The 22,786-nt window shown below is 48.0% G+C and overlaps 1 protein-coding gene across 1 annotated transcript in view; it reads right to left on the minus strand.

The window, feature by feature from the left end:
- The window catches only part of LOC110510766 (cohesin subunit SA-2), a 57,267-nt gene that overhangs the window by 18,791 nt on the left and 15,690 nt on the right, over window positions 1-22,786 (minus strand). The window contains exons 4-17 of the mRNA XM_036969625.2: window positions 7,907-8,041; window positions 5,902-6,075; window positions 5,492-5,696; window positions 5,228-5,379; window positions 3,750-3,823; window positions 3,527-3,650; window positions 3,296-3,394; window positions 1,838-1,917; window positions 1,640-1,747; window positions 1,078-1,189; window positions 854-971; window positions 672-775; window positions 475-567; window positions 275-364 (exon numbers count right to left, since the gene is read on the minus strand). Coding sequence (XP_036825520.1) covers window positions 275-364; window positions 475-567; window positions 672-775; window positions 854-971; window positions 1,078-1,189; window positions 1,640-1,747; window positions 1,838-1,917; window positions 3,296-3,394; window positions 3,527-3,650; window positions 3,750-3,823; window positions 5,228-5,379; window positions 5,492-5,696; window positions 5,902-6,075; window positions 7,907-8,041 — 1,668 coding nt within the window. The remainder of the gene's footprint in view (window positions 1-274; window positions 365-474; window positions 568-671; window positions 776-853; window positions 972-1,077; window positions 1,190-1,639; window positions 1,748-1,837; window positions 1,918-3,295; window positions 3,395-3,526; window positions 3,651-3,749; window positions 3,824-5,227; window positions 5,380-5,491; window positions 5,697-5,901; window positions 6,076-7,906; window positions 8,042-22,786) is intronic.

The following is a 22,786-nucleotide window of genomic DNA, read 5'->3' on the forward strand; positions in this document are numbered from 1 at the left end:
TCGGGGGTTAGAGTTTGAATTAGACTCCAGTGTAGGGTCGGGGGTTAGAGTTTGAATTAGACTACAGTGTAGGGTCGGGGGTTAGAGTTTGAATTAGACTCCAGTGTAGGGTCGATCGGGGGTTAGAGTTTGAATTAGACTCCAGTGTAGGGTCGGGGGTTAGAGTTTGAATTAGACTCCAGTGTAGGGTCGGGGGTTAGAGTTTGAATTAGACTAGTGTAGGGTCAGGGGTTAGAGTTTGAATTAGACTCCAGTGTAGGGTCGGGGGTTAGACCTTCTCTAGTCGTCCTGTGGTGTAGATATCCAGGTCAAAGAACTGAGGGAGCTGCAGCAGGTTGGTCACCTTTTCTGAATCTATGGAGTACTGAAACAAAGAGAGGTAACACACTCACACACAGTACTGCAGGCAGGGGAAACAGACTAGAACACAGGTTTATTACAGAGGGTAGTGGGGGTGAAGGTGTAGTGTCCTACTTTGGCCAGCAGAGGAGGCAATGCCACAGCAAACAGCTCTGTCATCCTGGTCCTGTCATCTAGCTGGGTCTTCTTCTCCTTCGCTGTCATCACCTGGGGGGGGGGGGGGGGGGGGAATAGTTGCTGTTTCTCTTTTGCTAAGTGGAAGGCAAGACAAATAAGAAGAGAATGTTGATGCCCAGTCTCAAGTCTCTCACCCTCTTCCCGGTTCCGCGGCCTACGGGTGGGTGGCACTCTGCAGCCTGGCGCACCGTACACAGCATTATCTCTATGAGAGCCGTCTCCTGTCTGTCTGTCAGGGCTACACACACCAGATACATTAGAGACCACATTGAGGGGTTATGGGTCAGAGATCAAGAATAGAGGTCAGAGATCATACCTTCCTCCCCTGGCACGGGGTCATCCAGTAGCAGGCTGGTCATACACTCCCAGTCCTTCAACAGGTCTGCTCCACTCTCCCACAGAGAGTCCACCAGGTACGCAGCGTGCTCATGGAGCTGAAACATGCACAGAGACGGGCAGAGTGTGGGTGGTTTTTCCCCCAGTGAGCGTTGTAAGTATGCTGCATGTTCATGGAGGGAGAGAGAGAATGTGTGTGTGTACCTCGCTCTCCAGGAAGAAGAAAACAGTAGTTTTGATGAGGTTGGCGTTGGGGCTTTGTCTTCCTCTCCTCTTGGGGGCGCCCTCCTCTTCCGGCTCCCGCGTACTGAACAGTCTGGAGAGAAGTTACTAGTATTAGATATAGAAATATAAAACTATATCAAAGTATATAAACCTCAGCTCGACATTTGCCCAGACTACATAAAACAGACAAGGAATATGTCTACGCCAGAAAAAAACAGATCCCAGCTCCACAAACCTCTCTCTCTCATTCTGCTGCTTCCTCAAGTTCTCATGCCTGTACTCTGCTCCACACACTCCCATTCTCCTCCTGCCTGCCCTGTGTCCTTCTCTTATCCTAACCTCTCTACCTTCCTCTCTTCAGCTCTGCACGCTCTATTACTGTTACAGGGTAGAAACCAGACATGACATTTTGGCAGGACAATGTCTTGAGATGCAACACATTGTTTTCAAGAGTATTTTGATTGATTGATCTGACTTAAGAGAAAAGACATGATAGAAGAGCGTGTCACAATGGATTCAATAAAAATAAAACAAATCCTACTTCTTGAAGAGGAACTCCCCGGCTGCTATGGCGACCGGTCGGTGGGCGGAGTAGACCAGGTGATAGACGCTCTCACAGTCCTCCGGGCTCAGTACCTCATCTGTACTACTGTAACACACACACACACAGTACAGATTAAACACACACATTAAAACACACCTCCATATCCACTGTGATAGCGGAACTGCAGCAACTTACTGTAGTACCAGAGTGAGCAGTTTAATTGCTTGTACTGCCACATCGTACTCCTTGTCTAGAGTCATGGAGACGATGCGGTCCTGTGAAGAGATGAAATTAATGACAAACATTTCATATTTAGCTGAAATACTTCTCAAATTAACCAGGGCACAGCAGTGGGTTAGTCAGAAAATACACTACATGGCCAAAATTATGTGGACACGAATTTGTCGAACATCTCATTCATGGGCATTAATATAGAGTTCGGTCCCCCTTTGCTGCTATAACAGCCTCCACTCTTCTGGGAAGGCTTTCCACTAGGTGTTGGAACATTGCTGCTGGGACTTGCTCCCATTCAGCCACAAGAGTATTAGTTAGGTCGGGCACTGATTTTGGGCGATTAGGCCTGGCTCGCGTTCCAATTCATCCCAAAGGTGTTCGATGGGGTTGACGTCAAGGGCTCTGTGCAGGCCAGTCAAGTTCATCCACACCGATCTCAACAAACCGTTTCTGTTTGGACCTCGCTTTGTGCACGGGGGCATTATGCTGAAACAGGAAAGGACCTTCCTCAAACTGTTGCCACAAAGTTGGAAGCACAGAATCTAGAATGTCATTGTATGCTGTAGCATTAAGATTTCCCTTCAGTGGAACTAAGGGGCCCGAACTATGAAAAACAGCCCCGGACCATTATTATTCCTCCTCTATCAAACTTCTAAGTTGGCACTATGCATTGGGGCAGGTTGTGTTCTCCTGGCATTTGCCAAACCCAGATTTGTACGTCGGACTGCCAGATGGTGAAGCGGGATTCGTCACTCCAGAAAACGCGTTTCCACTGCTCCAGAGTCCAGTGGAGGCGAGCTTTACACCACTCCAGCAGACGCTTGGCATTAAGCATTGGGGAGCTTAGGATTGTGTGCGGCTGCTCAGCCATGGAAACCCATTTCATGAAAACCCCAACAAACAGTCTTGTGCTGACGTTGATTCCAGCAGGGCAGAAATGTAACAAACTGTCTTGTTGGAAAGGTGGCATCCTATGACGGTGCCACGTTGAAAGTCACTGAGCTCTTCAGTAAGGCCATTCTACTGCCAATGTTTTCCTATGGAGATTGCATGGAGGTGTGCTCGATTTTATACACCTGTCAGCAATAGTTGTGATTGAAATAGCAGACTCTAGTAATTTGAAGGAGTGTCCACATACTTTTGACAATGTAGTGTACCTACTCAAAATCAACAGGGCATAGTAGTGGATTAGCTATAGTGCATCCAGTATGGTTGAGTGGTTGTCAGACATGGTCTTGTGTGGGGCTCAGTTGGTATAGCATGGTACTTGCAACATTTTGTTCCCACTGGGCAAACCCATATGAAACTGTAAGTCACTTTGGATAAAGAGTCTGCTCAACGGCAAAGAAAGTTATGAAAGTTTAGCCTCGGGGTAACCAGTTGTAGTGTGTTGATGTGTCCACCAGGTGGCGCTCTGACCTTGAAGCGGCTGGTGAACAGCTCCAGTCTGGTGTTCAGTTCTCTGTTGTAGTAGAGACCCTGCAGCGCTGTCAAACATTTCAGACGCACCTCGCCTTGCTACACAAACATTGGAATTACACACACAAATATAAATATATATAAACTCATTAGTCGCACACACTCCTAACTCAAACACCTTGCTAACAACGCATGCATACACACTCACTCTCTCCCCCCCCTCCTCCTCACCTTGTCATGCATGGTCCAGCCTACGTATTTCAGGTAGCTGTCGTTGAGGAAGGCGTCACTGTAGAGCTTCATCCACATTCCTATCTCCTCTATAGTGATAGCTCTGATCTCGGCTATGGCATCACTGTAACAACACATACACCTGTCATCATCATATCTTCTATACAGGGGGAGAATGTATCTATTATCATTTCTGTGATGGAACAATGGATAGGCCACGTACCGATATCTGTGTACAAACACACCCTTGAATATAGCATTCATCATGTTCTCAATTTCATCCTGATTTTCTTGAAGCTGAAATTAGAACGAGGAATCAGTAAGTAAACATTTTGATCAGGGTTCACCAGGCTGGATGGATGTGATTATTCACCAAGAAGAGCAAGACAACCAACCACCACAGAAGAGACAGCTAGTATAGTTACCAAGACAACCAACCACCACAGAAGAGACAGCTAGTATAGTTACCAAGACAACCAAACACCACATAAGAGACAGCTAGTATAGTTACCAAGACAACCAAACACCACAGAAGAGACAGCTAGTATAGTTACCAAGACAACCAAACACCACAGAAGAGACAGCTAGTATAGTTACCAAGACAACCAACCACCACAGAAGAGACAGCTAGTATAGTTACCAAGACAACCAAACACCACAGAAGAGACAGCTAGTATAGTTACCAAGACAACCAAACACCACAGAAGAGACAGCTAGTATAGTTACCAAGACAACCAACCACCACAGAAGAGACAGCTAGTATAGTTATAATTAGTGAAATGTTGTAGTAGTAGGAGCCGGCAGATGGAAGCCCAGTGGGACATAGTGTTATGTAAGCCAGGACACAGACATTGATGCCAGCTCAGCCTAGTATGTATGCATGTATGAATGTATGCATGTATGTATGCGCGTGCCTGTCCGTTCCTCCCCCCGCGACCGCCCCTCCGAACTGACTACTTATGCTCCTCAGGCATGTCTTCACGTATCCTCATCTCTAAATGGGAAACCTCTTGCTAGGCTGCTGAAAGTGGGTAATGTGAGTGTTTTATGAAGCAGGTTCTCAGAAGCAACGATATTAGCCAACACTAAATAAAATGTGAGCCAAACTAACCCTAAACCAAGGGCCCAATAAGCCTTACACAGTTCCCCAACCCAGGAGGAGCCTAACCCCCAACCCAGGAGGAGCCTAACCCCCAACCCAGGAGGAGCCTAACCCCCAACCCAGGAGGAGCCTAACCCCCAACCCAGGAGGAGCCTAACCCCCAACCCAGGAGGGGCCTAACCCCCAACCCAGGAGGGGCCTAACCCCCAACCCAGGAGGAGCCTAACCCCCAACCCAGGAGGAGCCTAACCCCCAACCCAGGAGGAGCCTAATCCCCAACCCAGGAGGAGCCTAACCCCCAACCCAGGAGGAGCCTAACCCCCAACCCAGGAGGAGCCTAACCCCCAACCCAGGAGGAGCCTAACCCTTACCACCAACCCAGGAGGAGCCTAACCCTTACCACCAACCCAGGAGGAGCCTAACCCTTACCACCAACCCAGGAGGAGCCTAACCCCCAACCCAGGAGGAGCCTAACCCCCAACCCAGGAGGAGCCTAACCCCCAACCCAGGAGGAGCCTAACCCTTACCACCAACCCAGGAGGAGCCTAACCCTTACCACCAACCCAGGAGGAGCCTAACACTGACCTCATCCCTCTCACCTCTTTGCGTTTCTGCAGCAGTAGCTCCAGCCGGTCGTTGGCTCTCTTAGCGACCATCTTGTTTCTCTCTGTCTCGTACTGCCGCTGTGTGTTGTCCATGTTGATGCTCAGGTTCAGAGCTACATTCACCAGGGCTGTCATCAGTTTCATAGCTACACACACACACACAGTTAATCAGCGTACCCGTGTGCCCAGGGAAGATGGAAATAAACGACCAATACAGACAGACATATCCCCTGACCACACCCATTCTCTCTCCCTTACCTGCCAGTGTGCTGGTGTGCCTGAAGGCTCGGACCTGTGAGTCCGACAGTCCGGTGAGGAGCGATATGACCGTGTCCATGAGGTACTCGTCATAGATGATGCTGTACTGACACTGTCTCACCAAGACAGCAATGAACTCACAGAAACTACCCTTAAACTTCTTCCACAGCGGACCTGCCATGGTCAGAGGGTAGTCTCCGCTGTCCTATAGAGGGGGAGGAGGAGGGTGGAGAGAGAGAGGTTTATGGGAGTTATGGCTTCACTATTGCATGCAACTCAAAGAGAGGGTAATGATATTTAAAACAACTTGAAGCAATCAGCTGGTACATTTCAGGTGACAAGACTAAACTTCAACCCAGAGTGACGCACCTACCACGTCTCACACACACACACACACACACAAAACCTACCTCGTCAAACTCCTCTGTCATCCTCCTGATGATCTCAGAGTTCTGCATGTTCCGGAACATCTCTCCACTGACCACTCCTTTACAGCCAGAACACTGGATGAAGAAGTTGATCAGGTCTAGCAGAGCCATGTCCCTGTCAGTTTTATATGCCTCAATCCAGTCATCCACCACAGACTGGAGCCAGGACAAACAGCAGAGAGAGACAATAAGTACAACTAAAACAGTACCAGAGGTTTAACTCCAATAAAGCTGATCTGGTCATTAGATAATCAAATAAACTATTGGCCTGTTAAAGGACCTAGCCAGTTCTGTGTGTAGGCTCTCATTCATTGTTATATATATATATATATATACACACACAGTGCCTTGCGAAAGTATTCGGCCCCCTTGAACTTTGCGACCTTTTGCCACATTTCAAGCTTCAAACATAAAGATATAAAACTGTATTTTTTTGTGAAGAATCAACAACAAGTGGGACACAATCATGAAGTGGAACGACATTTATTGGATATTTCAAACTTTTTTAACAAATCAAAAACTGAAAAATTGGGCGTGCAAAATTATTCAGCCCCTTTACTTTCAGTGCAGCAAACTCTCTCCAGAAGTTCAGTGAGGATCTCTGAATGATCCAATGTTGACCTAAATGACTAATGATGATAAATACAATCCACCTGTGTGTAATCAAGTCTCCGTATAAATGCACCTGCACTGTGATAGTCTCAGAGGTCCGTTAAAAGCGCAGAGGGCATCATGAAGAACAAGGAACACACCAGGCAGGTCCGAGATACTGTTGTGAAGAAGTTTAAAGCCAGATTTGGATACAAAAAGATTTCCCAAGCTTTAAACATCCCAAGGAGCACTGTGCAAGCGATAATAGTGAAATGGAAGGAGTATCAGACCACTGCAAATCTACCAAGACCTGGCCGTCCCTCTAAACTTTCAGCTCATACAAGGAGAAGACTGATCAGAGATGCAGCCAAGAGGCCCATGATCACTCTGGATAAACTGCAGAGATCTACAGCTGAGGTGGGAGACTCTGTCCATAGGACAACAATCAGTCGTATATTGCACAAATCTGGCCTTTATGGAAGAGTGGCAAGAAGAAAGCCATTTCTTAAAGATATCCATAAAAAGTGTCGTTTAAAGTTTGCCATAAGCCACCTGGGAGACACACCAAACATGTGGAAGAAGGTGCTCTGGTCAGATGAAACCAAAATTGAACTTTTTTGGCAACAATGCAAAACTTTATGTTTGGCGTAAAAGCAACACAGCTGAACACACCATCCCCACTGTCAAACATGGTGGTGGCAGCATCATGGTTTGGGCCTGCTTTTCTTCAGCAGGGACAGGGAAGATGGTTAAAATTGATGGGAAGATGGATGGAGCCAAATACAGGACCATTCTGGAAGAAAACCTGATGGAGTCTGCAATAGACCTGAGACTGGGACGGAGATTTGTCTTCCAACAAGACAATGATCCAAAACATAAAGCAAAATCTACAATGGAATGGTTCAAAAATAAACATATCCAGGTGTTAGAATGGCCAAGTCAAAGTCCAGACCTGAATCCAATCGAGAATCTGTGGAAAGAACTGAAAACTGCTGTTCACAAATGCTCTCCATCCAACCTCACTGAGCTCGAGTTGTTTTGCAAGGAGGACTGGGAAAAAATGTCAGTCTCTCGATGTGCAAAACTGATAGAGACATACCCCAAGCGACTTACAGCTGTAATCGCAGCAAAAGGTGGCGCTACAAAGTATTAACTTAAGGGGGCTGAATAAATTTGCACGCCCAATTTTTCAGTTTTTGATTTGTTAAAAAAGTTTGAAATATCCAATAAATGTCATTCCACTTCATGATTGTGTCCCACTTGTTGTTGATTCTTCACAAAAAAATACAGTTTTATATCTTTATGTTTGAAGCCTGAAATGTGGCAAAAGGTCGCAAAGTTCAAGGGGCCGAATACTTTCGCAAGGCACTGTATATACATACACACACACACACACCTGCATGGCGCTCTTGCCCATCTTGACAACCTCAAACAGCATTAGGTTCTCCATGCCATTCTCCTGGTAGTGGCCGTTCATCCTCCCTGCTCCTTTACCCTTCTCTCCTGTCACCTTCTTCCCCTTCTTACCCCCCTGGGATGGGAGAGAAATCAATAAAGGGTTAAACAGCATAATGCTTACTAATATGGCCAGAGACAGTAGCTTGGGGAAGAGGTTGTAATACTGTGTTGTAGAGCGTGGGGAAGAGGTTGTAATACTGTGTTGTAGAGCGCGGGGAAGAGGTTGTAATACTGTGTTGTAGAGCGCGGGGAAGAGGTTGTAATACTGTGTTGTAGAGCGCGGGGAAGAGGTTGTAATACTGTGTTGTAGAGCGCGGGGAAGAGGTTGTAATACTGTGTTGTAGAGCGCGGGGAAGAGGTTGTAATACTGTGTTGTAGAGCGCGGGGAAGAGGTTGTAATACTGTGTTGTAGAGCGCGGGGAAGAGGTTGTAATACTGTGTTGTAGAGCGCGGGGAAGAGGTTGTAATACTGTGTTGTAGAGCGCGGGGAAGAGGTTGTAATACTGTGTTGTAGAGCGCGGGGAAGAGGTTGTAATACTGTGTTGTAGAGCGCGGGGAAGAGGTTGTAATACTGTGTTGTAGAGCGCGGGGAAGAGGTTGTAATACTGTGTTGTAGAGCGCGGGGAAGAGGTTGTAATACTGTGTTGTAGAGCGCGGGGAAGAGGTTGTAATACTGTGTTGTAGAGCGCGGGGAAGAGGTTGTAATACTGTGTTGTAGAGCGCGGGGAAGAGGTTGTAATACTGTGTTGTAGAGCGCGGGGAAGAGGTTGTAATACTGTGTTGTAGAGCGTGGGGAAGAGGTTGTAATACTGTGTTGTAGAGCGTGGGGAAGAGGTTGTAATACTGTGTTGTAGAGCGTGGGGAAGAGGTTGTAATACTGTGTTGTAGAGCGTGGGGAAGAGGTTGTAATACTGTGTTGTAGAGCGTGGGGAAGAGGTTGTAATACTGTGTTGTAGAGCGTGGGGAAGAGGTTGTAATACTGTGTTGTAGAGCGTGGGGAAGAGGTTGTAATACTGTGTTGTAGAGCGTGGGGAAGAGGTTGTAATACTGTGTTGTAGAGCGTGGGGAAGAGGTTGTAATACTGTGTTGTAGAGCGTGGGGAAGAGGTTGTAATACTGTGTTGTAGAGCGTGGGGAAGAGGTTGTAATACTGTGTTGTAGAGCGTGGGGAAGAGGTTGTAATACTGTGTTGTAGAGCGTGGGGAAGAGGTTGTAATACTGTGTTGTAGAGCGTGGGGAAGAGGTTGTAATACTGTGTTGTAGAGCGTGGGGAAGAGGTTGTAATACTGTGTTGTAGAGCGTGGGGAAGAGGTTGTAATACTGTGTTGTAGAGCGTGGGGAAGAGGTTGTAATACTGTGTTGTAGAGCGTGGGGAAGAGGTTGTAATACTGTGTTGTAGAGCGTGGGGAAGAGGTTGTAATACTGTGTTGTAGAGCGTGGGGAAGAGGTTGTAATACTGTGTTGTAGAGCGTGGGGAAGAGGTTGTAATACTGCTGTAGAGCGTGGGGAAGAGGTTGTAATACTGTGTTGTAGAGCGTGGGGAAGAGGTTGTAATACTGCTGTAGAGCGCGGGGAAGAGGTTGTAATACTGTGTTGTAGAGCGCGGGGAAGAGGTTGTAATACTGTGTTGTAGAGCGTGGGGAAGAGGTTGTAATACTGTTGTAGATCGTGGGGAAGAGGTTGTAATACTGTGTTGTAGAGCGTGGGGAAGAGGTTGTAATACTGCTGTAGAGCGTGGGGAAGAGGTTGTAATACTGTGTTGTAGAGCGTGGGGAAGAGGTTGTAATACTGCTGTAGAGCGCGGGGAAGAGGTTGTAATACTGTGTTGTAGAGCGCGGGGAAGAGGTTGTAATACTGTGTTGTAGAGCGCGGGGAAGAGGTTGTAATACTGTTGTAGAGCGTGGGGAAGAGGTTGTAATACTGTGTTGTAGAGCGCGGGGAAGAGGTTGTAATACTGTGTTGTAGAGCGCGGGGAAGAGGTTGTAATACTGTGTTGTAGAGCGCGGGGAAGAGGTTGTAATACTGTGTTGTAGAGCGCGGGAAGAGGTTGTAATACTGTGTTGTAGAGCGCGGGGAAGAGGTTGTAATACTGCTGTAGAGCGTGGGGAAGAGGTTGTAATACTGTGTTGTAGAGCGCGGGGAAGAGGTTGTAATACTGTGTTGTAGAGCGCGGGGAAGAGGTTGTAATACTGTGTTGTAGAGCGCGGGGAAGAGGTTGTAATACTGCTGTAGAGCGCGGGGAAGAGGTTGTAATACTGCTGTAGAGCGCGGGGAAGAGGTTGTAATACTGTGTTGTAGAGCGCGGGGAAGAGGTTGTAATACTGTGTTGTAGAGCGCGGGGAAGAGGTTGTAATACTGTGTTGTAGAGCGCGGGGAAGAGGTTGTAATACTGTGTTGTAGAGCGCGGGGAAGAGGTTGTAATACTGTGTTGTAGAGCGCGGGGAAGAGGTTGTAATACTGTGTTGTAGAGCGCGGGGAAGAGGTTGTAATACTGTGTTGTAGAGCGTGGGGAAGAGGTTGTAATACTGTGTTGTAGAGCGTGGGGAAGAGGTTGTAATACTGCTGTAGAGCGTGGGGAAGAGGTTGTAATACTGTGTTGTAGAGCGTGGGGAAGAGGTTGTAATACTGCTGTAGAGCGCGGGGAAGAGGTTGTAATACTGTGTTGTAGAGCGCGGGGAAGAGGTTGTAATACTGTGTTGTAGAGCGTGGGGAAGAGGTTGTAATACTGTTGTAGATCGTGGGGAAGAGGTTGTAATACTGTGTTGTAGAGCGTGGGGAAGAGGTTGTAATACTGCTGTAGAGCGTGGGGAAGAGGTTGTAATACTGTGTTGTAGAGCGTGGGGAAGAGGTTGTAATACTGCTGTAGAGCGCGGGGAAGAGGTTGTAATACTGTGTTGTAGAGCGCGGGGAAGAGGTTGTAATACTGTGTTGTAGAGCGCGGGGAAGAGGTTGTAATACTGTTGTAGAGCGTGGGGAAGAGGTTGTAATACTGTGTTGTAGAGCGTGGGGAAGAGGTTGTAATACTGTGTTGTAGAGCGCGGGGAAGAGGTTGTAATACTGTGTTGTAGAGCGCGGGGAAGAGGTTGTAATACTGTGTTGTAGAGCGCGGGGAAGAGGTTGTAATACTGTGTTGTAGAGCGCGGGAAGAGGTTGTAATACTGTGTTGTAGAGCGCGGGGAAGAGGTTGTAATACTGCTGTAGAGCGTGGGGAAGAGGTTGTAATACTGTGTTGTAGAGCGCGGGGAAGAGGTTGTAATACTGTGTTGTAGAGCGCGGGGAAGAGGTTGTAATACTGTGTTGTAGAGCGCGGGGAAGAGGTTGTAATACTGCTGTAGAGCGCGGGGAAGAGGTTGTAATACTGCTGTAGAGCGCGGGGAAGAGGTTGTAATACTGTGTTGTAGAGCGCGGGGAAGAGGTTGTAATACTGTGTTGTAGAGCGCGGGGAAGAGGTTGTAATACTGTGTTGTAGAGCGCGGGGAAGAGGTTGTAATACTGTGTTGTAGAGCGCGGGGAAGAGGTTGTAATACTGTGTTGTAGAGCGCGGGGAAGAGGTTGTAATACTGTGTTGTAGAGCGCGGGGAAGAGGTTGTAATACTGTGTTGTAGAGCGTGGGGAAGAGGTTGTAATACTGCTGTAGAGCGTGGGGAAGAGGTTGTAATACTGCTGTAGAGCGTGGGGAAGAGGTTGTAATACTGTGTTGTAGAGCGTGGGGAAGAGGTTGTAATACTGTGTTGTAGAGCGTGGGGAAGAGGTTGTAATACTGTGTTGTAGAGCGTGGGGAAGAGGTTGTAATACTGTGTTGTAGAGCGTGGGGAAGAGGTTGTAATACTATGTTGTAGAGCGTGGGGAAGAGGTTGTAATACTGCTGTAGAGCGTGGGGAAGAGGTTGTAATACTGCTGTAGAGCGTGGGGAAGAGGTTGTAATACTGTGTTGTAGAGCGTGGGGAAGAGGTTGTAATACTGTGTTGTAGAGCGTGGGGAAGAGGTTGTAATACTGTGTTGTAGAGCGTGGGGAAGAGGTTGTAATACTGTGTTGTAGAGCGTGGGGAAGAGGTTGTAATACTGTGTTGTAGAGCGTGGGGAAGAGGTTGTAATACTGTGTTGTAGAGCGTGGGGAAGAGGTTGTAATACTGTGTTGTAGAGCGCGGGGAAGAGGTTGTAATACTGTGTTGTAGAGCGCGGGGAAGAGGTTGTAATACTGTGTTGTAGAGCGTGGGGAAGAGGTTGTAATACTGCTGTAGAGCGTGGGGAAGAGGTTGTAATACTGTGTTGTAGAGCGTGGGGAAGAGGTTGTAATACTGTGTTGTAGAGCGTGGGGAAGAGGTTGTAATACTGTGTTGTAGAGTGTGGGGAAGAGGTTGTAATACTGCTGTAGAGCGTGGGGAAGAGGTTGTAATACTGTGTTGTAGAGCGTGGGGAAGAGGTTGTAATACTGTTGTAGAGCGTGGGGAAGAGGTTGTAATACTGTGTTGTAGAGCGTGGGGAAGAGGTTGTAATACTGCTGTAGAGCGTGGGGAAGAGGTTGTAATACTGCTGTAGAGCGTGGGGAAGAGGTTGTAATACTATGTTGTAGAGCGTGGGGAAGAGGTTGTAATACTGCTGTAGAGCGTGGGGAAGAGGTTGTAATACTGCTGTAGAGCGTGGGGAAGAGGTTGTAATACTGTGTTGTAGAGCGTGGGGAAGAGGTTGTAATACTGTTGTAGAGCGTGGGGAAGAGGTTGTAATACTGCTGTAGAGCGTGGGGAAGAGGTTGTAATACTGTGTTGTAGAGCGTGGGGAAGAGGTTGTAATACTGTGTTGTAGAGCGTGGGGAAGAGGTTGTAATACTGTGTTGTAGAGCGTGGGGAAGAGGTTGTAATACTGTGTTGTAGAGCGTGGGGAAGAGGTTGTAATACTGTGTTGTAGAGCGTGGGGAAGAGGTTGTAATACTGTGTTGTAGAGCGTGGGGAAGAGGTTGTAATACTGCTGTAGAGCGTGGGGAAGAGGTTGTAATACTGTGTTGTAGAGCGTGGGGAAGAGGTTGTAATACTGTTGTAGAGCGTGGGGAAGAGGTTGTAATACTGTTGTAGAGCGTGGGGAAGAGGTTGTAATACTGCTGTAGAGCGTGGGGAAGAGGTTGTAATACTATGTTGTAGAGCGTGGGGAAGAGGTTGTAATACTGCTGTAGAGCGTGGGGAAGAGGTTGTAATACTGCTGTAGAGCGTGGGGAAGAGGTTGTAATACTGTGTTGTAGAGCGTGGGGAAGAGGTTGTAATACTGTTGTAGAGCGTGGGGAAGAGGTTGTAATACTGCTGTAGAGCGTGGGGAAGAGGTTGTAATACTGTGTTGTAGAGCGTGGGGAAGAGGTTGTAATACTGTTGTAGAGCGTGGGGAAGAGGTTGTAATACTGCTGTAGAGCGTGGGGAAGAGGTTGTAATACTGCTGTAGAGCGTGGGGAAGAGGTTGTAATACTGTGTTGTAGAGCGTGGGGAAGAGGTTGTAATACTGTGTTGTAGAGCGTGGGGAAGAGGTTGTAATACTGTGTTGTAGAGCGTGGGGAAGAGGTTGTAATACTGTGTTGTAGAGCGTGGGGAAGAGGTTGTAATACTGCTGTAGAGCGTGGGGAAGAGGTTGTAATACTGTGTTGTAGAGCGTGGGGAAGAGGTTGTAATACTGTGTTGTAGAGCGTGGGGAAGAGGTTGTAATACTGTTGTAGAGCGTGGGGAAGAGGTTGTAATACTGCTGTAGAGCGTGGGGAAGAGGTTGTAATACTATGTTGTAGAGCGTGGGGAAGAGGTTGTAATACTGCTGTAGAGCGTGGGGAAGAGGTTGTAATACTGCTGTAGAGCGTGGGGAAGAGGTTGTAATACTGTGTTGTAGAGCGTGGGGAAGAGGTTGTAATACTGCTGTAGAGCGTGGGGAAGAGGTTGTAATACTGCTGTAGAGCGTGGGGAAGAGGTTGTAATACTGCTGTAGAGCGTGGGGAAGAGGTTGTAATACTGCTGTAGAGCGTGGGGAAGAGGTTGTAATACTATGTTGTAGAGCGTGGGGAAGAGGTTGTAATACTGCTGTAGAGCGTGGGGAAGAGGTTGTAATACTGCTGTAGAGCGTGGGGAAGAGGTTGTAATACTGTGTTGTAGAGCGTGGGGAAGAGGTTGTAATACTGCTGTAGAGCGTGGGGAAGAGGTTGTAATACTGCTGTAGAGCGTGGGGAAGAGGTTGTAATACTGTGTTGTAGAGCGCGGGGAAGAGGTTGTAATACTGTGTTGTAGAGCGCGGGGAAGAGGTTGTAATACTGTGTTGTAGAGCGCGGGGAAGAGGTTGTAATACTGTGTTGTAGAGCGCGGGGAAGAGGTTGTAATACTGTGTTGTAGAGCGTGGGGAAGAGGTTGTAATACTGTGTTGTAGAGCGTGGGGAAGAGGTTATAATACTGTGTTGTAGAGCGTGGGGAAGAGGTTGTAATACTGTGTTGTAGAGCGTGGGGAAGAGGTTGTAATACTGTGTTGTAGAGCGCGGGGAAGAGGTTGTAATACTGTGTTGTAGAGCGCGGGGAAGAGGTTGTAATACTGTGTTGTAGAGCGTGGGGAAGAGGTTGTAATACTGCTGTAGAGCGTGGGGAAGAGGTTGTAATACTGTGTTGTAGAGCGTGGGGAAGAGGTTGTAATACTGTGTTGTAGAGCGTGGGGAAGAGGTTGTAATACTGTGTTGTAGAGCGTGGGGAAGAGGTTGTAATACTGCTGTAGAGCGTGGGGAAGAGGTTGTAATACTGTGTTGTAGAGCGTGGGGAAGAGGTTGTAATACTGCTGTAGAGCGCGGGGAAGAGGTTGTAATACTGTGTTGTAGAGCGTGGGGAAGAGGTTGTAATACTGTTGTAGATCGTGGGGAAGAGGTTGTAATACTGTGTTGTAGAGCGTGGGGAAGAGGTTGTAATACTGCTGTAGAGCGTAGGGAAGAGGTTGTAATACTGTGTTGTAGAGCGTGGGGAAGAGGTTGTAATACTGCTGTAGAGCGTGGGGAAGAGGTTGTAATACTGTGTTGTAGAGCGTGGGGAAGAGGTTGTAATACTGTGTTGTAGAGCGTGGGGAAGAGGTTGTAATACTGTTGTAGAGCGTGGGGAAGAGGTTGTAATACTGTGTTGTAGAGCGCGGGGAAGAGGTTGTAATACTGTGTTGTAGAGCGCGGGGAAGAGGTTGTAATACTGTGTTGTAGAGCGCGGGGAAGAGGTTGTAATACTGTGTTGTAGAGCGCGGGGAAGAGGTTGTAATACTGTGTTGTAGAGCGCGGGAAGAGGTTGTAATACTGTGTTGTAGAGCGCGGGGAAGAGGTTGTAATACTGCTGTAGAGCGCGGGGAAGAGGTTGTAATACTGTGTTGTAGAGCGCGGGGAAGAGGTTGTAATACTGTGTTGTAGAGCGCGGGGAAGAGGTTGTAATACTGTGTTGTAGAGCGCGGGGAAGAGGTTGTAATACTGTGTTGTAGAGCGCGGGGAAGAGGTTGTAATACTGTGTTGTAGAGCGCGGGGAAGAGGTTGTAATACTGCTGTAGAGCGTGGGGAAGAGGTTGTAATACTGCTGTAGAGCGTGGGGAAGAGGTTGTAATACTGTGTTGTAGAGCGTGGGGAAGAGGTTGTAATACTGTGTTGTAGAGCGTGGGGAAGAGGTTGTAATACTGTGTTGTAGAGCGTGGGGAAGAGGTTGTAATACTGTGTTGTAGAGCGTGGGGAAGAGGTTGTAATACTGCTGTAGAGCGTGGGGAAGAGGTTGTAATACTGCTGTAGAGCGTGGGGAAGAGGTTGTAATACTGTGTTGTAGAGCGTGGGGAAGAGGTTATAATACTGTGTTGTAGAGCGTGGGGAAGAGGTTGTAATACTGTGTTGTAGAGCGTGGGGAAGAGGTTGTAATACTGTGTTGTAGAGCGCGGGGAAGAGGTTGTAATACTGTGTTGTAGAGCGTGGGGAAGAGGTTGTAATACTGTGTTGTAGAGCGCGGGGAAGAGGTTGTAATACTGTGTTGTAGAGCGCGGGGAAGAGGTTGTAATACTGTGTTGTAGAGCGTGGGGAAGAGGTTGTAATACTGTGTTGTAGAGCGTGGGGAAGAGGTTGTAATACTGTGTTGTAGAGCGTGGGGAAGAGGTTGTAATACTGTGTTGTAGAGCGTGGGGAAGAGGTTGTAATACTGTGTTGTAGAGCGCGGGGAAGAGGTTGTAATACTGTGTTGTAGAGCGCGGGGAAGAGGTTGTAATACTGTGTTGTAGAGCGCGGGAAGAGGTTGTAATACTGTGTTGTAGAGCGCGGGGAAGAGGTTGTAATACTGCTGTAGAGCGCGGGGAAGAGGTTGTAATACTGTGTTGTAGAGCGCGGGGAAGAGGTTGTAATACTGTGTTGTAGAGCGCGGGGAAGAGGTTGTAATACTGTGTTGTAGAGCGCGGGGAAGAGGTTGTAATACTGTGTTGTAGAGCGCGGGGAAGAGGTTGTAATACTGTGTTGTAGAGCGCGGGGAAGAGGTTGTAATACTGCTGTAGAGCGTGGGGAAGAGGTTGTAATACTGCTGTAGAGCGTGGGGAAGAGGTTGTAATACTGTGTTGTAGAGCGTGGGGAAGAGGTTGTAATACTGTGTTGTAGAGCGTGGGGAAGAGGTTGTAATACTGTGTTGTAGAGCGTGGGGAAGAGGTTGTAATACTGTGTTGTAGAGCGTGGGGAAGAGGTTGTAATACTGCTGTAGAGCGTGGGGAAGAGGTTGTAATACTGCTGTAGAGCGTGGGGAAGAGGTTGTAATACTGTGTTGTAGAGCGTGGGGAAGAGGTTATAATACTGTGTTGTAGAGCGTGGGGAAGAGGTTGTAATACTGTGTTGTAGAGCGTGGGGAAGAGGTTGTAATACTGTGTTGTAGAGCGCGGGGAAGAGGTTGTAATACTGTGTTGTAGAGCGTGGGGAAGAGGTTGTAATACTGTGTTGTAGAGCGCGGGGAAGAGGTTGTAATACTGTGTTGTAGAGCGCGGGGAAGAGGTTGTAATACTGTGTTGTAGAGCGTGGGGAAGAGGTTGTAATACTGTGTTGTAGAGCGTGGGGAAGAGGTTGTAATACTGTGTTGTAGAGCGTGGGGAAGAGGTTGTAATACTGTGTTGTAGAGCGTGGGGAAGAGGTTGTAATACTGTGTTGTAGAGCGTGGGGAAGAGGTTATAATACTGTGTTGTAGAGCGCGGGGAAGAGGTTGTAATACTGTGTTGTAGAGCGCGGGGAAGAGGTTGTAATACTGTGTTGTAGAGCGCGGGGAAGAGGTTGTAATACTGTGTTGTAGAGCGTGGGGAAGAGGTTGTAATACTGCTGTAGAGCGTGGGGAAGAGGTTGTAATACTGTGTTGTAGAGCGTGGGGAAGAGGTTGTAATACTGTGTTGTAGAGCGTGGGGAAGAGGTTGTAATACTGTGTTGTAGAGCGTGGGGAAGAGGTTGTAATACTGTGTTGTAGAGCGTGGGGAAGAGGTTGTAATACTGTGTTGTAGAGCGTGGGGAAGAGGTTGTAATACTGCTGTAGAGCGTGGGGAAGAGGTTGTAATACTGCTGTAGAGCGTGGGGAAGAGGTTGTAATACTATGTTCTAGAGCGTGGGGAAGAGGTTGTAATACTATGTTCTAGAGCGTGGGGAAGAGGTTGTAATACTGCTGTAGAGCGTGGGGAAGAGGTTGTAATACTGCTGTAGAGCGTGGGGAAGAGGTTGTAATACTGTGTTGTAGAGCGTGGGGAAGAGGTTGTAATACTGCTGTAGAGCGTGGGGAAGAGGTTGTAATACTGCTGTAGAGCGTGGGGAAGAGGTTGTAATACTGCTGTAGAGCGTGGGGAAGAGGTTGTAATACTATGTTGTAGAGCGTGGGGAAGAGGTTGTAATACTGCTGTAGAGCGTGGGGAAGAGGTTGTAATACTGTGTTGTAGAGCGCGGGGAAGAGGTTGTAATACTGTGTTGTAGAGCGCGGGGAAGAGGTTGTAATACTGTGTTGTAGAGCGCGGGGAAGAGGTTGTAATACTGTGTTGTAGAGCGCGGGGAAGAGGTTGTAATACTGTGTTGTAGAGCGTGGGGAAGAGGTTGTAATACTGTGTTGTAGAGCGTGGGGAAGAGGTTATAATACTGTGTTGTAGAGCGTGGGGAAGAGGTTGTAATACTGTGTTGTAGAGCGTGGGGAAGAGGTTGTAATACTGTGTTGTAGAGCGTGGGGAAGAGGTTGTAATACTGTGTTGTAGAGCGCGGGGAAGAGGTTGTAATACTGTGTTGTAGAGCGTGGGGAAGAGGTTGTAATACTGCTGTAGAGCGTGGGGAAGAGGTTGTAATACTGTGTTGTAGAGCGTGGGGAAGAGGTTGTAATACTGTGTTGTAGAGCGTGGGGAAGAGGTTGTAATACTGTGTTGTAGAGCGTGGGGAAGAGGTTGTAATACTGCTGTAGAGCGTGGGGAAGAGGTTGTAATACTGTGTTGTAGAGCGCGGGGAAGAGGTTGTAATACTGTGTTGTAGAGCGCGGGGAAGAGGTTGTAATACTGTGTTGTAGAGCGCGGGGAAGAGGTTGTAATACTGTGTTGTAGAGCGCGGGAAGAGGTTGTAATACTGTGTTGTAGAGCGCGGGGAAGAGGTTGTAATACTGCTGTAGAGCGCGGGGAAGAGGTTGTAATACTGTGTTGTAGAGCGCGGGGAAGAGGTTGTAATACTGTGTTGTAGAGCGCGGGGAAGAGGTTGTAATACTGTGTTGTAGAGCGCGGGGAAGAGGTTGTAATACTGTGTTGTAGAGCGCGGGGAAGAGGTTGTAATACTGTGTTGTAGAGCGCGGGGAAGAGGTTGTAATACTGTGTTGTAGAGCGCGGGGAAGAGGTTGTAATACTGTGTTGTAGAGCGTGGGGAAGAGGTTGTAATACTGTGTTGTAGAGCGTGGGGAAGAGGTTATAATACTGTGTTGTAGAGCGTGGGGAAGAGGTTGTAATACTGTGTTGTAGAGCGTGGGGAAGAGGTTGTAATACTGTGTTGTAGAGCGCGGGGAAGAGGTTGTAATACTGTGTTGTAGAGCGCGGGGAAGAGGTTGTAATACTGTGTTGTAGAGCGTGGGGAAGAGGTTGTAATACTGCTGTAGAGCGTGGGGAAGAGGTTGTAATACTGTGTTGTAGAGCGTGGGGAAGAGGTTGTAATACTGTGTTGTAGAGCGTGGGGAAGAGGTTGTAATACTGTGTTGTAGAGCGCGGGGAAGAGGTTGTAATACTGTGTTGTAGAGCGTGGGGAAGAGGTTGTAATACTGCTGTAGAGCGTGGGGAAGAGGTTGTAATACTGTGTTGTAGAGCGTGGGGAAGAGGTTGTAATACTGTGTTGTAGAGCGTGGGGAAGAGGTTGTAATACTGTGTTGTAGAGCGTGGGGAAGAGGTTGTAATACTGCTGTAGAGCGTGGGGAAGAGGTTGTAATACTGTGTTGTAGAGCGCGGGGAAGAGGTTGTAATACTGTGTTGTAGAGCGCGGGGAAGAGGTTGTAATACTGTGTTGTAGAGCGCGGGGAAGAGGTTGTAATACTGTGTTGTAGAGCGCGGGAAGAGGTTGTAATACTGTGTTGTAGAGCGCGGGGAAGAGGTTGTAATACTGCTGTAGAGCGCGGGGAAGAGGTTGTAATACTGTGTTGTAGAGCGTGGGGAAGAGGTTGTAATACTGTGTTGTAGAGCGTGGGGAAGAGGTTATAATACTGTGTTGTAGAGCGCGGGGAAGAGGTTGTAATACTGTGTTGTAGAGCGCGGGGAAGAGGTTGTAATACTGTGTTGTAGAGCGCGGGGAAGAGGTTGTAATACTGTGTTGTAGAGCGTGGGGAAGAGGTTGTAATACTGCTGTAGAGCGTGGGGAAGAGGTTGTAATACTGTGTTGTAGAGCGTGGGGAAGAGGTTGTAATACTGTGTTGTAGAGCGTGGGGAAGAGGTTGTAATACTGTGTTGTAGAGCGTGGGGAAGAGGTTGTAATACTGTGTTGTAGAGCGTGGGGAAGAGGTTGTAATACTGTGTTGTAGAGCGTGGGGAAGAGGTTGTAATACTGCTGTAGAGCGTGGGGAAGAGGTTGTAATACTGCTGTAGAGCGTGGGGAAGAGGTTGTAATACTGCTGTAGAGCGTGGGGAAGAGGTTGTAATACTATGTTCTAGAGCGTGGGGAAGAGGTTGTAATACTATGTTCTAGAGCGTGGGGAAGAGGTTGTAATACTGCTGTAGAGCGTGGGGAAGAGGTTGTAATACTGCTGTAGAGCGTGGGGAAGAGGTTGTAATACTGTGTTGTAGAGCGTGGGGAAGAGGTTGTAATACTGCTGTAGAGCGTGGGGAAGAGGTTGTAATACTGCTGTAGAGCGTGGGGAAGAGGTTGTAATACTGCTGTAGAGCGTGGGGAAGAGGTTGTAATACTATGTTGTAGAGCGTGGGGAAGAGGTTGTAATACTGCTGTAGAGCGTGGGGAAGAGGTTGTAATACTGTGTTGTAGAGCGCGGGGAAGAGGTTGTAATACTGTGTTGTAGAGCGCGGGGAAGAGGTTGTAATACTGTGTTGTAGAGCGCGGGGAAGAGGTTGTAATACTGTGTTGTAGAGCGCGGGGAAGAGGTTGTAATACTGTGTTGTAGAGCGCGGGGAAGAGGTTGTAATACTGTGTTGTAGAGCGCGGGGAAGAGGTTGTAATACTGTGTTGTAGAGCGTGGGGAAGAGGTTGTAATACTGCTGTAGAGCGTGGGGAAGAGGTTGTAATACTGTGTTGTAGAGCGTGGGGAAGAGGTTGTAATACTGTGTTGTAGAGCGTGGGGAAGAGGTTGTAATACTGTGTTGTAGAGCGTGGGGAAGAGGTTGTAATACTGTGTTGTAGAGCGTGGGGAAGAGGTTGTAATACTGTGTTGTAGAGCGTGGGGAAGAGGTTGTAATACTGCTGTAGAGCGTGGGGAAGAGGTTGTAATACTGCTGTAGAGCGTGGGGAAGAGGTTGTAATACTATGTTCTAGAGCGTGGGGAAGAGGTTGTAATACTATGTTCTAGAGCGTGGGGAAGAGGTTGTAATACTGCTGTAGAGCGTGGGGAAGAGGTTGTAATACTGCTGTAGAGCGTGGGGAAGAGGTTGTAATACTGTGTTGTAGAGCGTGGGGAAGAGGTTGTAATACTGCTGTAGAGCGTGGGGAAGAGGTTGTAATACTGCTGTAGAGCGTGGGGAAGAGGTTGTAATACTGCTGTAGAGCGTGGGGAAGAGGTTGTAATACTATGTTGTAGAGCGTGGGGAAGAGGTTGTAATACTGCTGTAGAGCGTGGGGAAGAGGTTGTAATACTGTGTTGTAGAGCGCGGGGAAGAGGTTGTAATACTGTGTTGTAGAGCGCGGGGAAGAGGTTGTAATACTGTGTTGTAGAGCGCGGGGAAGAGGTTGTAATACTGTGTTGTAGAGCGCGGGGAAGAGGTTGTAATACTGTGTTGTAGAGCGTGGGGAAGAGGTTGTAATACTGTGTTGTAGAGCGTGGGGAAGAGGTTATAATACTGTGTTGTAGAGCGTGGGGAAGAGGTTGTAATACTGTGTTGTAGAGCGTGGGGAAGAGGTTGTAATACTGTGTTGTAGAGCGTGGGGAAGAGGTTGTAATACTGTGTTGTAGAGCGCGGGGAAGAGGTTGTAATACTGTGTTGTAGAGCGTGGGGAAGAGGTTGTAATACTGCTGTAGAGCGTGGGGAAGAGGTTGTAATACTGTGTTGTAGAGCGTGGGGAAGAGGTTGTAATACTGTGTTGTAGAGCGTGGGGAAGAGGTTGTAATACTGTGTTGTAGAGCGTGGGGAAGAGGTTGTAATACTGCTGTAGAGCGTGGGGAAGAGGTTGTAATACTGTGTTGTAGAGCGCGGGGAAGAGGTTGTAATACTGTGTTGTAGAGCGCGGGGAAGAGGTTGTAATACTGTGTTGTAGAGCGCGGGGAAGAGGTTGTAATACTGTGTTGTAGAGCGCGGGAAGAGGTTGTAATACTGTGTTGTAGAGCGCGGGGAAGAGGTTGTAATACTGCTGTAGAGCGCGGGGAAGAGGTTGTAATACTGTGTTGTAGAGCGCGGGGAAGAGGTTGTAATACTGTGTTGTAGAGCGCGGGGAAGAGGTTGTAATACTGTGTTGTAGAGCGCGGGGAAGAGGTTGTAATACTGTGTTGTAGAGCGCGGGGAAGAGGTTGTAATACTGTGTTGTAGAGCGCGGGGAAGAGGTTGTAATACTGTGTTGTAGAGCGCGGGGAAGAGGTTGTAATACTGTGTTGTAGAGCGCGGGGAAGATGTTGTAATACTGTGTTGTAGAGCGTGGGGAAGAGGTTGTAATACTGTGTTGTAGAGCGTGGGGAAGAGGTTGTAATACTGTGTTGTAGAGCGTGGGGAAGAGGTTATAATACTGTGTTGTAGAGCGTGGGGAAGAGGTTGTAATACTGTGTTGTAGAGCGTGGGGAAGAGGTTGTAATACTGTGTTGTAGAGCGTGGGGAAGAGGTTGTAATACTGTGTTGTAGAGCGCGGGGAAGAGGTTGTAATACTGTGTTGTAGAGCGTGGGGAAGAGGTTGTAATACTGCTGTAGAGCGTGGGGAAGAGGTTGTAATACTGTGTTGTAGAGCGTGGGGAAGAGGTTGTAATACTGTGTTGTAGAGCGTGGGGAAGAGGTTGTAATACTGTGTTGTAGAGCGTGGGGAAGAGGTTGTAATACTGCTGTAGAGCGTGGGGAAGAGGTTGTAATACTGTGTTGTAGAGCGCGGGGAAGAGGTTGTAATACTGTGTTGTAGAGCGCGGGGAAGAGGTTGTAATACTGTGTTGTAGAGCGCGGGGAAGAGGTTGTAATACTGTGTTGTAGAGCGCGGGAAGAGGTTG

This window comes from Oncorhynchus mykiss, chromosome 25 (assembly GCF_057628025.1).
Source record: "Oncorhynchus mykiss isolate SJ-2025 chromosome 25, ASM5762802v1, whole genome shotgun sequence".
In the NCBI taxonomy this organism is placed as follows: Eukaryota; Metazoa; Chordata; class Actinopteri; order Salmoniformes; family Salmonidae; genus Oncorhynchus; species Oncorhynchus mykiss.